The sequence below is a fragment of the Taudactylus pleione genome, unplaced genomic scaffold, assembly GCF_031769625.1.
Source record: "Taudactylus pleione unplaced genomic scaffold, aTauple2 ptg000937l, whole genome shotgun sequence".
Taxonomy (NCBI): Eukaryota; Metazoa; Chordata; class Amphibia; order Anura; family Myobatrachidae; genus Taudactylus; species Taudactylus pleione.
In genome coordinates, this window is record NW_028285338.1 from 1,573,404 (window position 1) to 1,592,012 (window position 18,609).

The 18,609-nt window shown below is 43.2% G+C and overlaps 1 protein-coding gene across 1 annotated transcript in view; it reads left to right on the forward strand.

The window, feature by feature from the left end:
• Window positions 1–15,716, forward strand: part of LOC148473304 (uncharacterized) — a 119,451-nt gene extending 103,735 nt beyond the window's left edge. The window contains exon 4 of the mRNA XM_088459828.1: window positions 14,854–15,716. Coding sequence (XP_088315954.1) covers window positions 14,854–14,918 — 65 coding nt within the window. The 3' untranslated portion in view covers window positions 14,919–15,716. The remainder of the gene's footprint in view (window positions 1–14,853) is intronic.
• The last annotated feature ends 2,893 nt before the right edge of the window (window positions 15,717–18,609 follow it).

Consider the following 18,609-nt stretch of genomic DNA (forward strand, 5'->3'; position numbering starts at 1 on the left):
TGCTATGAGTGACAGGATAGGAGTGACATAATATGAGTGACAGGATCAGAGTGACATACTATGAGTGACATAATCAGAGTGACATACTATGAGTGACATAATATGAGTGACATACTATGAGTGACATGATCAGAGTGAGATGCTATGAGTGACATAATATGAGTGACAGGATCGGAGTGACATAATATGAGTGATTTGATCGGAGTGACATAATTTGAGTGCCATGATAAGAGTGACAGGATCAGAGTGACAAACTATGAGTGACATAATATGAGTGACATAATCAGAGTGACATACTATGAGTGACATAATATGAGTGACATAATATGAGTGACATGATCAGAGTGACATAATATGAGTGACATACTATGAGTGACATGAGCAGAGTGACATGATATGAGTGACAGGATCAGAGTGACATACTATAAGTGACATGATCAGAGTGACATATTATAAGTGACATAATATGAGTGACATAATATGAGTGACATAATATGAGTGACATGATCAGAGTGACATACTATAAGTGACATAATATGAGTGATATAATATGAGTGACATGATATGAGTGACATGATCAGAGTGACATGCTATGAGTGTAAGGATCGGAGTGACATATTATTAGTGACATGATCTGACCGACATAATGTGAGATTCAGGATCGGACAGACCTACTATGAGTGACATGATCAGAGTGACATACTATGAGTGACATGATCAGAGTGACATGCTATGAGTGACAGGATCGGAGTGACATAATATGAGTGACATGATCAGAGTGACATAATATGAGTGACATGATCAGAGTGACATACTATGAGTGACATAATATGAGTGACATTATCAGAGTGACATAATATGAGTGACATACTATGAGTTACATGATCAGAGTGTCATACTATGAGTTACAAGATCATAGTGACATGCTATGAGTGACAGGATCGGAGTGACATAATATGAGTGACATAATCAGAGTGACATACTATGAGTGACATAATATGAGTGACATGATCAGAGTGACATGCTATGAGTGACATAATATGATTGACAAGATCAGAGTGACATACTATGAGTGACATAATATGAGTGATATGATCAGAGTGACATGCTATGTGTGACAGGATATGAGTGACATAATATGAGTGACATGATTAGAGTGACATAAAATGATTGACATGATCAGAGTGACATACTATGAGTGACATAATATGAGTGACATGATCAGAGTGACAAGCTATGAGTGACAGGATCGGAGTGACATAATATGGGTGACATGATCAGAGTGACATAATATGAGTGACATGATCAGAGTGACATGCTATGAGTGACATAATATGATTGACATGATCAGAGTGACATACTGTGAGTGACATAAAATGAGTGACATGATCAGAGTGACATGCTATGAGTGACAGGATCGGAGTGACATACTATGAGTGACATGATCAGAGTGACATAATATGAGTGACATGATCAGAGTGACATAATATGAGTGACAGGATCAGAGTGACATGCTATGAGTGACAGGATAGGAGTGACATAATATGAGTGACAGGATCAGAGTGACATACTATGAGTGACATAATCAGAGTGACATACTATGAGTGACATAATATGAGTGACATACTATGAGTGACATGATCAGAGTGAGATGCTATGAGTGACATAATATGAGTGACAGGATCGGAGTGACATAATATGAGTGATTTGATCGGAGTGACATAATTTGAGTGCCATGATAAGAGTGACAGGATCAGAGTGACAAACTATGAGTGACAAACTATGAGTGACATAATATGAGTGACATAATCAGAGTGACATACTATGAGTGACATAATATGAGTGACATAATATGAGTGACATGATCAGAGTGACATAATATGAGTGACATACTATGAGTGACATGAGCAGAGTGACATGATATGAGTGACAGGATCAGAGTGACATACTATAAGTGACATGATCAGAGTGACATATTATAAGTGACATAATATGAGTGACATAATATGAGTGACATAATATGAGTGACATGATCAGAGTGACATACTATAAGTGACATAATATGAGTGACATAATATGAGTGACATGATATGAGGGACATGATCAGAGTGACATGCTATGAGTGTAAGGATCGGAGTGACATATTATTAGTGACATGATCTGACCGACATAATGTGAGATTCAGGATCGGACAGACCTATTATGAGTGACATGATCAGAGTGACATACTATGAGTGACATGATCAGAGTGACATGCTATGAGTGACAGGATCGGAGTGACATAATATGAGTGACATGATCAGAGTGACATAATATGAGTGACATGATCAGAGTGACATACTATGAGTGACATAATATGAGTGACATTATCAGAGTGACATAATATGAGTGACATACTATGAGATACATGATCAGAGTGTCATACTATGAGTTACAAGATCATAGTGACATGCTATGAGTGACAGGATCGGAGTGACATAATATGAGTGACATAATCAGAGTGACATACTATGAGTGACATAATATGAGTGACATGATCAGAGTGACATGCTATGAGTGACATAATATGAGTGACATGATCAGAGTGACATGCAATGAGTGACATAATATGATTGACATGATCAGAGTGACATAATATGAGTGACAGGATCAGAGTGACATGCTATGAGTGACAGGATAGGAGTGACATAATATGAGTGACATGATCAGAGTGACATAATATGAGTGACAGGATCAGAGTGACATGCTATGAGTGACAGGATAGGAGTGACATAATATGAGTGACAGGATCAGAGTGACATACTATGAGTGACATAATCAGAGTGACATACTATGAGTGACATAATATGAGTGACATACTATGAGTGACATGATCAGAGTGAGATGCTATGAGTGACATAATATGAGTGACAGGATCGGAGTGACATAATATGAGTGATATGATCGGAGTGACATAATTTGAGTGCCATGATAAGAGTGACAGGATCAGAGTGACAAACTATGAGTGACATAATATGAGTGACATAATCAGAGTGACATACTATGAGTGACATAATATGAGTGACATGATCAGAGTGACATAATATGAGTGACAGGATCAGAGTGACATGCTATGAGTGACAGGATAGGAGTGACATAATATGAGTGACAGGATCAGAGTGACATACTATGTGTGACATAATATGAGTGACATGATCAGAGTGACATAATATGAGTGACATACTATGAGTTACATGATCAGAGTGTCATACTCTGAGTTACAAGATCAGAGTGACATGCTATGAGTGACAGGATCGGAGTGACATAATATGAGTGACAAGATTCGAGTGACAGGATCTGAGGGACATGATTTAAGGGAAATGATCTCAGTGACAGGATCTGTGTGACATGTGGAGTGACAGGATCTGTGTGACATGTGTGGAGTAACATGATCTGAGTGACAGGTTCTGTGTGACGTGTGGAGTGACAGGATCTGTGTGACATAATCTCAGGTACAGGACCTGAGTTACATAAATTACTATGGATGACATAATCTGAGTGACATGTGTGGAGGGACTGGATCTGTGTGACATGTGTGGCGTGACAGGATCTGTGTGACATGATCTCAGTGACTTGTGTGGAGTGACCTGATCTGTGTGACATGTGTGGAGTGACAGGATCTGTGTGACATGATCTCAGTGACTGGATCTGTGTGACGTGTGAAGTGAGGATCTGTGTGACATGTTCTCAATGACAGAATCTGAGTGACATGATCTCAGTGACAGGATCTGTGTGACGTGTTGAGTGATAGGATCTGTGTGACATGTGTGGAGCGACAGGATCTGTGTGACGTGTGGAGTGACAGGATCTGTGTGACATGATCTCAGTGAAAGAATCTGTGTGACATAAACTCAGGTACAGGACCTGAGTTACATAAATTACTATGGATGACATAATCTGAGTGACATGATCTTAGTGGCATGCCCTAAATGACAGGATCTGAGTGACGTGCTCTGAGTGACAAGATCGAAATGGGACATACTATAAGTGACATCCTCTGAGTGATATGATCTGAATGACAAGATCTAATTGATATGATTTTAGTGACAGGATCTTAGTGACTTAAAATGAGTTACCTGCTCTGAGTGACAGGATCTGAGTGATGATATCTGGGGGACAAAATCTGACTGACATGCAATGAGCAACGTTCTCTCAGTGATAGGATCTATGTGACATATGAGTGACATGATATGAGTGGCAGGATTTGAGTGATAGGATCTTAGTGACAGGATCTGTGTGACATGATCTCAGTGACAGGATCTCAGTGACAGGATCTGAGTGACATGATCCCAGTGACAGGATATGTTTGACATGTGTGGAGTAACATGATCTAAGTGACAGGATCTGTGTGACGTGTGGAGTGACAGGATCTGTGTGACATGATCTCAGTGAAAGAATCCGTGTGACATGATCTTAGTGGCATGCCCTAAATGACAGGATCTGAGTGACGTGCTCTGAGTGACAAGATCGAAATGTGACATACTATAAGTGACATCCTCTGAGTGATAGGATCTGAATGACATGATCTTATGGACATTATTTGAGTGACAGGATCTGAGTGACATAAAATGAGTTACCTACTCTGAGTGACAGGATCTGAGTGACATGCAATGAGCAACGTTCTCTAAGTGATAGGATCTATGTGACATATGAGTGACATGATATGAGTGACATGATATGAGTGACAAGATTCGAGTGACAGGATCTGAGGGACATGATCTGAGGGACTGAGTGACAGGATCTCAGTGACATGATCTGAGTGACAGGATCTCAGTGACATGATCTGAGTGACATGATCTGAGTGACAGGATCCGAGTGATAGGATCTCAGTGACATGATCTCAGTGACAGGATCTGATTGACATGATCTCAGTGACAGGATCTGTGTGACAGGATCTCAGTGACAGGATCTGAGTGACATGATCTCAGTGACAGGATCTGTGTGACAGGATCTCAGTGACAGGATCTGTGTGACAGGATCTCAGTGACAGGATCTGTGTGACAGGATCTCAGTGACAGGATCTGTGTGACATGATCTCAGTGACAGGATCTGAGTGACATGATCTCAGTGACAGGATCTGTGTGGCAGGATCTCAGTGACAGGATCTGTGTGACATGATCTCAGTGACAGGATCTGAGTGACATGTGTGGACTGACATGATCTCAGTGACAGGATCTGAGTGATATGAATTATTTGAGTGACATATCACGTGACAGGATCGGAGTGACAGGATATGAGGGACATTATCTGAGTGACAGAATCTGAGTGAGATACTATGAGTGAAATGTGTGGAGTGAAAAGATCTGTGTGAAGTGTGTAGTGACAGGATCTGTGTGACATGTGTGGAGTGCAGGATCCGTGTGACATGCGCGGAGTAAAAAGATCTGTGTGATGTGTGGAGTGCAGGATCCGTGTGACATGTGTGGAGTGAAAAGATCTGACCGTGTGATAAGTGTGGAGTGAAAGGATCCATGTGACATGTGTGGAGGGACTGGATCTGTGTGACATGTGTGGCGTGACAGGATCTGTGTGACATGATCTCAGTGACTTGTGTGGAGTGACCTGATCTGTGTGACATGTGTGGAGTGACAGGATCTGTGTGACATGATCTCAGTGACTGGATCTGTGTGACGTGTGAAGTGAGGATCTGTGTGACATGTTCTCAATGACAGAATCTGAGTGACATGATCTCAGTGACAGGATCTGTGTGACGTGTTGAGTGATAGGATCTGTGTGACATGTGTGGAGCGACAGGATCTGTGAGACGTGTGGAGTGACAGGATCTGTGTGACATGATCTCAGTGAAAGAATCTGTGTGACATAATCTCAGGTACAGGACCTGAGTTACATAAATTACTATGAATGACATAATCAGAGGGACATGATCTTAGTGGCATTCTCTAAATGACAGGATCTGAGTGACGTGCTCTGAGTGACAAGATCGAAATGTGACATACTATGAGTGACATCCTCTGAGTGATATGATCTGAATGACAAGATCTAATTGACAGGATCTAAGTGATGATATCTGGGGGACAAAATCTGACTAACATGCAATGAGCGACATTCTCTCAGTGGTAGGATCAATGTGACATTTGAGTGACATGATCAGAGTGACATGCTATGAGTGACAGGATCGGAGTGACATACTATGAGTGACATGATCAGAGTGACATAATATGAGTGACATGATCAGAGTGACATAATATGAGTGACAGGATCAGAGTGACATGCTATGAGTGACAGGATAGGAGTGACATAATATGAGTGACAGGATCAGAGTGACATACTATGAGTGACATAATCAGAGTGACATACTATGAGTGACATAATATGAGTGACATACTATGAGTGACATGATCAGAGTGAGATGCTATGAGTGACATAATATGAGTGACAGGATCGGAGTGACATAATATGAGTGATTTGATCGGAGTGACATAATTTGAGTGCCATGATAAGAGTGACAGGATCAGAGTGACAAACTATGAGTGACATAATATGAGTGACATAATCAGAGTGACATACTATGAGTGACATAATATGAGTGACATAATATGAGTGACATGATCAGAGTGACATAATATGAGTGACATACTATGAGTGACATGAGCAGAGTGACATGATATGAGTGACAGGATCAGAGTGACATACTATAAGTGACATGATCAGAGTGACATATTATAAGTGACATAATATGAGTGACATAATATGAGTGACATAATATGAGTGACATGATCAGAGTGACATACTATAAGTGACATAATATGAGTGATATAATATGAGTGACATGATATGAGTGACATGATCAGAGTGACATGCTATGAGTGTAAGGATCGGAGTGACATATTATTAGTGACATGATCTGACCGACATAATGTGAGATTCAGGATCGGACAGACCTACTATGAGTGACATGATCAGAGTGACATACTATGAGTGACATGATCAGAGTGACATGCTATGAGTGACAGGATCGGAGTGACATAATATGAGTGACATGATCAGAGTGACATAATATGAGTGACATGATCAGAGTGACATACTATGAGTGACATAATATGAGTGACATTATCAGAGTGACATAATATGAGTGACATACTATGAGTTACATGATCAGAGTGTCATACTATGAGTTACAAGATCATAGTGACATGCTATGAGTGACAGGATCGGAGTGACATAATATGAGTGACATAATCAGAGTGACATACTATGAGTGACATAATATGAGTGACATGATCAGAGTGACATGCTATGAGTGACATAATATGATTGACAAGATCAGAGTGACATACTATGAGTGACATAATATGAGTGATATGATCAGAGTGACATGCTATGTGTGACAGGATATGAGTGACATAATATGAGTGACATGATTAGAGTGACATAAAATGATTGACATGATCAGAGTGACATACTATGAGTGACATAATATGAGTGACATGATCAGAGTGACAAGCTATGAGTGACAGGATCGGAGTGACATAATATGGGTGACATGATCAGAGTGACATAATATGAGTGACATGATCAGAGTGACATGCTATGAGTGACATAATATGATTGACATGATCAGAGTGACATACTGTGAGTGACATAAAATGAGTGACATGATCAGAGTGACATGCTATGAGTGACAGGATCGGAGTGACATACTATGAGTGACATGATCAGAGTGACATAATATGAGTGACATGATCAGAGTGACATAATATGAGTGACAGGATCAGAGTGACATGCTATGAGTGACAGGATAGGAGTGACATAATATGAGTGACAGGATCAGAGTGACATACTATGAGTGACATAATCAGAGTGACATACTATGAGTGACATAATATGAGTGACATACTATGAGTGACATGATCAGAGTGAGATGCTATGAGTGACATAATATGAGTGACAGGATCGGAGTGACATAATATGAGTGATTTGATCGGAGTGACATAATTTGAGTGCCATGATAAGAGTGACAGGATCAGAGTGACAAACTATGAGTGACATAATATGAGTGACATAATCAGAGTGACATACTATGAGTGACATAATATGAGTGACATAATATGAGTGACATGATCAGAGTGACATAATATGAGTGACATACTATGAGTGACATGAGCAGAGTGACATGATATGAGTGACAGGATCAGAGTGACATACTATAAGTGACATGATCAGAGTGACATATTATAAGTGACATAATATGAGTGACATAATATGAGTGACATAATATGAGTGACATGATCAGAGTGACATACTATAAGTGACATAATATGAGTGACATAATATGAGTGACATGATATGAGGGACATGATCAGAGTGACATGCTATGAGTGTAAGGATCGGAGTGACATATTATTAGTGACATGATCTGACCGACATAATGTGAGATTCAGGATCGGACAGACCTATTATGAGTGACATGATCAGAGTGACATACTATGAGTGACATGATCAGAGTGACATGCTATGAGTGACAGGATCGGAGTGACATAATATGAGTGACATGATCAGAGTGACATAATATGAGTGACATGATCAGAGTGACATACTATGAGTGACATAATATGAGTGACATTATCAGAGTGACATAATATGAGTGACATACTATGAGATACATGATCAGAGTGTCATACTATGAGTTACAAGATCATAGTGACATGCTATGAGTGACAGGATCGGAGTGACATAATATGAGTGACATAATCAGAGTGACATACTATGAGTGACATAATATGAGTGACATGATCAGAGTGACATGCTATGAGTGACATAATATGAGTGACATGATCAGAGTGACATGCAATGAGTGACATAATATGATTGACATGATCAGAGTGACATAATATGAGTGACAGGATCAGAGTGACATGCTATGAGTGACAGGATAGGAGTGACATAATATGAGTGACATGATCAGAGTGACATAATATGAGTGACAGGATCAGAGTGACATGCTATGAGTGACAGGATAGGAGTGACATAATATGAGTGACAGGATCAGAGTGACATACTATGAGTGACATAATCAGAGTGACATACTATGAGTGACATAATATGAGTGACATACTATGAGTGACATGATCAGAGTGAGATGCTATGAGTGACATAATATGAGTGACAGGATCGGAGTGACATAATATGAGTGATATGATCGGAGTGACATAATTTGAGTGCCATGATAAGAGTGACAGGATCAGAGTGACAAACTATGAGTGACATAATATGAGTGACATAATCAGAGTGACATACTATGAGTGACATAATATGAGTGACATGATCAGAGTGACATAATATGAGTGACAGGATCAGAGTGACATGCTATGAGTGACAGGATAGGAGTGACATAATATGAGTGACAGGATCAGAGTGACATACTATGTGTGACATAATATGAGTGACATGATCAGAGTGACATAATATGAGTGACATACTATGAGTTACATGATCAGAGTGTCATACTCTGAGTTACAAGATCAGAGTGACATGCTATGAGTGACAGGATCGGAGTGACATAATATGAGTGACAAGATTCGAGTGACAGGATCTGAGGGACATGATTTAAGGGAAATGATCTCAGTGACAGGATCTGTGTGACATGTGGAGTGACAGGATCTGTGTGACATGTGTGGAGTAACATGATCTGAGTGACAGGTTCTGTGTGACGTGTGGAGTGACAGGATCTGTGTGACATAATCTCAGGTACAGGACCTGAGTTACATAAATTACTATGGATGACATAATCTGAGTGACATGTGTGGAGGGACTGGATCTGTGTGACATGTGTGGCGTGACAGGATCTGTGTGACATGATCTCAGTGACTTGTGTGGAGTGACCTGATCTGTGTGACATGTGTGGAGTGACAGGATCTGTGTGACATGATCTCAGTGACTGGATCTGTGTGACGTGTGAAGTGAGGATCTGTGTGACATGTTCTCAATGACAGAATCTGAGTGACATGATCTCAGTGACAGGATCTGTGTGACGTGTTGAGTGATAGGATCTGTGTGACATGTGTGGAGCGACAGGATCTGTGTGACGTGTGGAGTGACAGGATCTGTGTGACATGATCTCAGTGAAAGAATCTGTGTGACATAAGCTCAGGTACAGGACCTGAGTTACATAAATTACTATGGATGACATAATCTGAGTGACATGATCTTAGTGGCATGCCCTAAATGACAGGATCTGAGTGACGTGCTCTGAGTGACAAGATCGAAATGGGACATACTATAAGTGACATCCTCTGAGTGATATGATCTGAATGACAAGATCTAATTGATATGATTTTAGTGACAGGATCTTAGTGACTTAAAATGAGTTACCTGCTCTGAGTGACAGGATCTGAGTGATGATATCTGGGGGACAAAATCTGACTGACATGCAATGAGCAACGTTCTCTCAGTGATAGGATCTATGTGACATATGAGTGACATGATATGAGTGGCAGGATTTGAGTGATAGGATCTTAGTGACAGGATCTGTGTGACATGATCTCAGTGACAGGATCTCAGTGACAGGATCTGAGTGACATGATCCCAGTGACAGGATATGTTTGACATGTGTGGAGTAACATGATCTAAGTGACAGGATCTGTGTGACGTGTGGAGTGACAGGATCTGTGTGACATGATCTCAGTGAAAGAATCCGTGTGACATGATCTTAGTGGCATGCCCTAAATGACAGGATCTGAGTGACGTGCTCTGAGTGACAAGATCGAAATGTGACATACTATAAGTGACATCCTCTGAGTGATAGGATCTGAATGACATGATCTTATGGACATTATTTGAGTGACAGGATCTGAGTGACATAAAATGAGTTACCTACTCTGAGTGACAGGATCTGAGTGACATGCAATGAGCAACGTTCTCTAAGTGATAGGATCTATGTGACATATGAGTGACATGATATGAGTGACATGATATGAGTGACAAGATTCGAGTGACAGGATCTGAGGGACATGATCTGAGGGACTGAGTGACAGGATCTCAGTGACATGATCTGAGTGACAGGATCTCAGTGACATGATCTGAGTGACATGATCTGAGTGACAGGATCCGAGTGATAGGATCTCAGTGACATGATCTCAGTGACAGGATCTGATTGACATGATCTCAGTGACAGGATCTGTGTGACAGGATCTCAGTGACAGGATCTGAGTGACATGATCTCAGTGACAGGATCTGTGTGACAGGATCTCAGTGACAGGATCTGTGTGACAGGATCTCAGTGACAGGATCTGTGTGACAGGATCTCAGTGACAGGATCTGTGTGACATGATCTCAGTGACAGGATCTGAGTGACATGATCTCAGTGACAGGATCTGTGTGGCAGGATCTCAGTGACAGGATCTGTGTGACATGATCTCAGTGACAGGATCTGAGTGACATGTGTGGACTGACATGATCTCAGTGACAGGATCTGAGTGATATGAATTATTTGAGTGACATATCACGTGACAGGATCGGAGTGACAGGATATGAGGGACATTATCTGAGTGACAGAATCTGAGTGAGATACTATGAGTGAAATGTGTGGAGTGAAAAGATCTGTGTGAAGTGTGTAGTGACAGGATCTGTGTGACATGTGTGGAGTGCAGGATCCGTGTGACATGCGCGGAGTAAAAAGATCTGTGTGATGTGTGGAGTGCAGGATCCGTGTGACATGTGTGGAGTGAAAAGATCTGACCGTGTGATAAGTGTGGAGTGAAAGGATCCATGTGACATGTGTGGAGGGACTGGATCTGTGTGACATGTGTGGCGTGACAGGATCTGTGTGACATGATCTCAGTGACTTGTGTGGAGTGACCTGATCTGTGTGACATGTGTGGAGTGACAGGATCTGTGTGACATGATCTCAGTGACTGGATCTGTGTGACGTGTGAAGTGAGGATCTGTGTGACATGTTCTCAATGACAGAATCTGAGTGACATGATCTCAGTGACAGGATCTGTGTGACGTGTTGAGTGATAGGATCTGTGTGACATGTGTGGAGCGACAGGATCTGTGTGACGTGTGGAGTGACAGGATCTGTGTGACATGATCTCAGTGAAAGAATCTGTGTGACATAATCTCAGGTACAGGACCTGAGTTACATAAATTACTATGAATGACATAATCAGAGGGACATGATCTTAGTGGCATTCTCTAAATGACAGGATCTGAGTGACGTGCTCTGAGTGACAAGATCGAAATGTGACATACTATGAGTGACATCCTCTGAGTGATATGATCTGAATGACAAGATCTAATTGACAGGATCTAAGTGATGATATCTGGGGGACAAAATCTGACTAACATGCAATGAGCGACATTCTCTCAGTGGTAGGATCAATGTGACATTTGAGTGACATGATATGAGTGGCAGGATTTGAGTGATAGGTTCTTAGTGACAGGATCTGGTGGACAGGATCTGAGTGACAGGATTTGAGGGACAGGATCTGAGGGACAGGATCAGAGTGACAGGATCAGAGTGACATAATCTGAGGGACAGGATCTCAGTGACAGGACTGAGGGACAGGATCTGAGTGACATGATCTGAGTGACAGGATCTGAGTGACATGATCTGAATGACATGATCTGAATGACAGGATCTGAGTGACATTTTCAAAGTGATAGGATCTGAATAACAGAATCTGAGTGACAGGATCTGAGTGACAGGATCTGAGGGACAGGATCTGAGTGACATGATCTGAGTGACAGGATCTGAGTGACATGATCTGAATGACAGGATCTGAGTGACAGGATCTGAGCGACAGGATCTGAGTGACATGAACTGAGGCACAGAAACAGACAAATCTCAGGTGCACAACTCCAAATTATTGATAATATATAAATGCAATAAAGTTTTGCAATCAATAGAGGTTTTTAGCATAATCTTGGCCAAGGTTATGGGCCTACCCACCATATACAGGTAACCTCTTTAGGGTAGGTCCCTAACATACTAGGGTTCAAATCCAGAGCGCAGGACACCCCCAAACTATCCCAGCTAAGCCGCCCCAGGGCACCGCCATAGTAAGAAAAGTGCAGTGTAAAAGAGATAGGCCCTCATTCAGAGCCGGACGCTCTAAGCAGAGCGCCTGCTCTGAATGAGGGCCGTCCTCCATAAAAATGGAGCGTCTTCCTGGACGCTCATATAGCTGTGGGTCACCACCCACAGCACATATGAGCGTGCAGGATGATGGTCGCGATGGTCTTGACCATCGCGACCATCGCCAGTGCGAGCAGAAGCCTGTGGTGGGGGTTTTCGACCGCAAGCCCTGGAGTGATTTTGGCTCTATCAGAGCCAAAATCACTCCCACTGACATCACTAGTGATGTCAGTGGGGCCGGCTTCTGACGGTAGGCGTTCCCTTGGGAACGCCTCCGTCTGGCAGGCACGCCCCCGGCACGCCCACCAAAGGGGGCGTACTGTCAATCAACATCAACAGCACGCCCCCTTTGATCAGACACAACGAGCGAAGGAAAGTCCTTCGCTCGCCGCGTCTGGCGCATGCGCACGACGGAGCTCCCTCCGTCGTGCGCATGCGCAGTGCACACCATCGACCCACTTGCGAGCGGACAGCCGCTTGCGAGTGGGTCTGAATGAGGCCCATAGTTAAGAGCAGCCACAGCTGCATATAGAGAGTGAAAATAAAAAAGTGAAGTACATGTATAATAAACAAACAGTGAAGGGTTAAAATGTGTTATAAAAGAAAAATGTGTTATAATGCGGTGCCCTGAAACAGATCAACCAAAGCAATCCAGGGGGACCCACGCCCCAAAAATGAACCAATGTTGCTCTACAGTATATAATTTGTAGGACTTACCTAAAATTGTGCCTAATACTAGTGTGCATATACATTACATACAGGATCTGAGTGACAGGATCTGAGGGACAGGATCTGAGTGACCGGATTTGAGTGACATTTTCAAAGTGATAGGATCTGAATGACAGGATCTGAGTGACATGATCTGAGTGACAGGATCTGAGTGACATTATCTGAGTGACAGAATCTTAGTGACAGGATTTGAGTGACATGATCTGACGGACAGGATCTCAGGGACAGGATCTGAGGGACAGGATTTGAGTGACATGTTCTTAGTGACAGGATCTTAGTGACAGGATCTGAGGGACAGGATCTGAGGGACAGGATATGAAGGACATGATATGAGGGCATTATCTGAGTGACATGACCTGAGGGACATGACCTGAGGGACAGAATCTGAGTGACAGGATCTGAGGGACATGATCTGAGTGACATTATCTGAGGGACAGGATCTGAGGGACAGGATATGAAGGACATGATATGAGGGACATGATCTGAGTGACATGACCAGAGGGACATGACCTGAGGGACAGGATCTGAGTGACAGGATCTGAGGGACATGATCTGAGGGATATGATCTGAGGGACAGGATCTGAGTGACAGGATCTGAGTGACATGATCTGAGGGACATGATCTGAGTGGCATGATCTGTGGGACATGCGTGGAGTGACAGGATCTGAGTGACAGGATCTGAGTGACAGGATCTGAGGGACATGATCTGAGGGACATGCGTGGAGTGACAGGATCTGAGGGACAGGACCTGAGGGACAGGATCTGAGTGACAGGATCTGAGTGACAGGATCTGAGTGATACACTCTGATTGATACATTGTGCTTGGCACGGTTATGTGGATTTGGAGTAATATAATCTAGGTGAACTTTAATGTAGATGAAATACAAATTGTCAGTGTCTAATCTAAGCGTTTTATAAAGCTCCTTTGTCAGGTTAAAATAAATGATAAAAATAAGTATAAATAGTAACATTATGCATTTTAATAGTTCTAGAAATGAAGAACGAGTTTGACATGATGATCATCAAAGAAGAAAGGCAAGAAATTCTTTAGCATCTCAGATGCATCACTGTAGTTGATACCTAATCATTACTGGAACTTTTCCATCATCTGAGGAAACTGCCATCCTGAATGGCGAAACGCATTAGGTTTATATTATTAGGAGCTGTTCAGAATTCAATCTAATATGATGGCGGAGCACTCAACTGAGAAAGAGAGATATGGAGATCAGAGGCAGCAGATACTTGTACTAGTGGTGAGAACTGATGGGCTCAAGATAAACCAGCCATCAAATTGGAGAGCCGCCCAGCATAAACTGCTCCACTGTATCAGAGGAACATTGGTGCCCAATAGGCTGACATTACTCACTGTTTGCTCATTTGCCAACTGTGCTGGGACATAGTCATAGCTAACAGTCTGTGACATCATTCGGAGCAATAGTTCTCATCATTAAACACCTCACATCTATGATCCGGTTATTATGGAGGAAATGTGCTGTTATATCTTCATGTGTACTTTTTGTTTGTTACATAATAACGTACGTTTTCCACACCATTCTCATTTAATTGCTGATATCAATACTACAATATAGTATTAGTATAGTATAGTGTTTTTTGTCATAATATTTTCAACTCCGGGTAGTCTATTATTATCCTAAATGTATTGTTATATGCTAGTAACTATCAAATTACATGTCTATATAGTTTCCATAGAGCTAATGTATCACTGCAATTTACTAAAGGATGAATGTAGGAGATTTCACATAATGCATGCCTTGCATTCATTTAAGTAACACCTAAAACTCTAAACCTCATTTTTTTTCATGGGCACTGTGGGTCTACAGTAATTTATACGGCTTAGAGAATCAAGCTTTTCAGAGCTTGACCCAAGAGTACTAACTAAATATTCCTCTCTTCCTCCCCTTTCATCTCCCTCTCTCTCTCTCCCCCTCTCACCATCCCTCTCCCCCTTCCCCTTTCTCCCTCCTTCATCTTCCTCCCTCTCCTCCTTTCCCTCTCTCCACCCCTCTCCCTCCTCATGTTCTTTCTCATTCACTCTCCCTCTCTCTACCTCCCTCTCCCCTTTTCCCTTTTCTTTATCTATACCATCTCTTCCTTCCTCTCCTCTTCCCCTCTTTGCCTTCCTCTCCTCTTCCCCTCTTTGCCTTCCTCTTCCCCTCTCTCCCTCACTCTTCATCTCTCTCCCTCTCTCCTCCTTTTTCTCCCTCTCTCTCTCTCCCTTCTCCCACTTGTCCTTTCTTACTCCATTTTCATCTCCCTCTTTTTCCCCCTCTTTCTCCCTCTCTTTCCCTCTACCCCTTCCACTCTCTCCTTCTCTCTTCATCTCCCTCTCCCCTTCCTTCCCTCTCCCTCCCTCTCCCTCCCTCTTCCCCTTTCTCCCCCTTCCACTCTTTCCTTCTCTCATCTCTCTCTCTCCACCAATCTCCCTCCATCTCCCTTATCCTCCTCCCTCTCTCTTCCCCTTTTTCCATCTGTCTCCCTCTTCATCTTTATCCTCCTTCCCTTCCTCTCCCATTCCCCTCTCTTCCTTCCTCTTCCCTTTCCCCTCTCTCCTCCTTTTTTTCTCTTGCACTCTCCATCTCCTTTTCTCTTCCCGTCCCTCTCTCCCTCCCTCTCCCCCTTTCCCTCCCTCTTTATCTCTATCTCACCCTCCCTCTACCCACTCTACCCCTTTCCCTTTTTCCCTCTATTGTCATCTATGCCTCTCTCCCCCTTTCTCCCTATCTCTCCTCCTCTTTTTCCCTCTCTCCCTCTCTTCCATTACTTCCCTCCCTCCATCTTCATCTCCCTCTCACCACCACTCTCCTCCCTCGTCATCTCTCTCACTCACTCTCCCCCTCTCTACATCCCTTTCCCCTTTTCCCTTTCTTCCACCCTCTTCATCTCCCTCTTTCTCCCGCCTTATCTTTACCCTCTCTCCCTTCCTCTCCCCTTCCCCTCTCTCCCTTCCTCTCCCCTTCCCCTCTCTCCCTTCCTCTTCCCCTTCCCCTCTCTCCCTCATTTTTCATCTCCATCTCTCTCCTCCTTTTTCTCCCTCTCTCTCCATCTCCTTCTCTCTCTCCTTCTCCCCCTCTCTCCCCCTTTCTCCACCCCTTTCACTCCCTCTTCATCTCCCTCTCATCCTCCCTCTACCCCCTCTCCCTCCCTCTCCCCCTTCCACTTTCTCTCTCCATTTTCATCTACCTCTTTCTCCCCCTCCCTCTCCCCCTTCCCTCATTTACCTATCCCTCTCCTCTCTCCCTCCCTCTCCTCCTTCGTCTCTCTCCCTCCCCCTTCATCTCTCTCTCCCTCTCTCTCACCATCTCCCTCTCTCTCTATTTCCTTCTCTCTCTGTCCCTCTCCCTCTCCATTCCCCCCTTTCTCTACCCCTCTACCTCCTCTCCCTCCCTCTCCCCTTTCTCCCTCCCTTATTATCTCCTTCTCTCCCCCCTCTTTCTCCCTCTCTTTCCCTCTCCCCCTTCGCCTCTCTCCCTCCCTCTTCATCTCCCCCTCCCCATTCCTCTCTCTCCATCCCTCTTTATCTCCCTCTCCCAGTCCCTCTCTCCCTTCTTTTCTCTCCCTCCATCTTCATCTCCATCTCTCTTTCCTCCTTCCTCTCTCTCCCTCCCTTTTCATATCCCTCTCTTTCTCCCTCTCCCCCTCTGTCTTTCTCTCTCACCCTCCCTCTCCCCCTTCCCATTTCTGTATTCCTCTTCATCTCTTTCTCTCTCTCTTGCATCTTCTTTCTCATTATTATTATTATTATTATTATTATTATTATTATTATTATTATTATTATTATTATTATTATTACATGTTCTCACAGTTCATGCAAGTTTTACCAATGTGCAGAATTTTGTAGGAGCTTCAGGTCATTCTCCATAGGGGCATATGTCACCATGTTGATCGTCAAAATTCAACAATATTAATGTCAACTCAAAAATATCAACAGTTATGATGTCTACATAATAACATTTTTACAATGGAAAAATGTGAAATGTTGACATTTTGCTGGGAGGGGAGGGTTAGAAGTTAGGGAAGGGGATGTTAGGGGTTAGGCTGTGGGAGGAAAGGGTTAGGGGTTAGGCTGTGGGAGGAGAAGGATAGGGGTTAGGCTGTGGGAGGGGAGGGTTAGGGGTTAGGCTGTGGGAGGGGAAGGATAGGGGTTAGGCTGTGGGAGGGGAGGGTATGGGTTAGGCTGTGTGAGGAAAGGGTTAGGGGTTAGGATGTGGGAGGGGAAGGATAGGGGTCAGGTTGTGGGAGGAAATGATTAGGAGTTAGACTGTGGGAGGGGAGGGTTATGGGTCAGGCTGTGGGAGGGGAGGGTTAGGGGTAAGACTGTGGGGTGAAGGTTAGGGGTTAGGCTGTGGGAGGGGAGTGGTTAGACTGTAGGAGTAGATGGGAGGGTTATGGGTTAGGCTAGGGGAGGGTTAGGGGTTAGACTGTGGGAGGGGAGGGTAAGGGATTAGGATGCAGGAGGGGAGAGTTAGGGGTTAGGCTATGTGAGGGGAGGGTTAAGGGTTACGTCATAGGAGGGGATAATTAGGGGTATTGCTTTTGAAGGTGAGGGGTAAGGCTCTGGGAGAAGTGGGGAGGGTTAGAGTTTAGGCGTAGGGGCATAAATCACCACCAGAAGTGCTCTATCACAGCCAAAAGTCATCAAGATGTCACTGTCAGACCCTAAAGACACTGGAGGAGCCATTGGATCCACCGAACAAGGAAAGTCACCACTCTACCACCAAAAG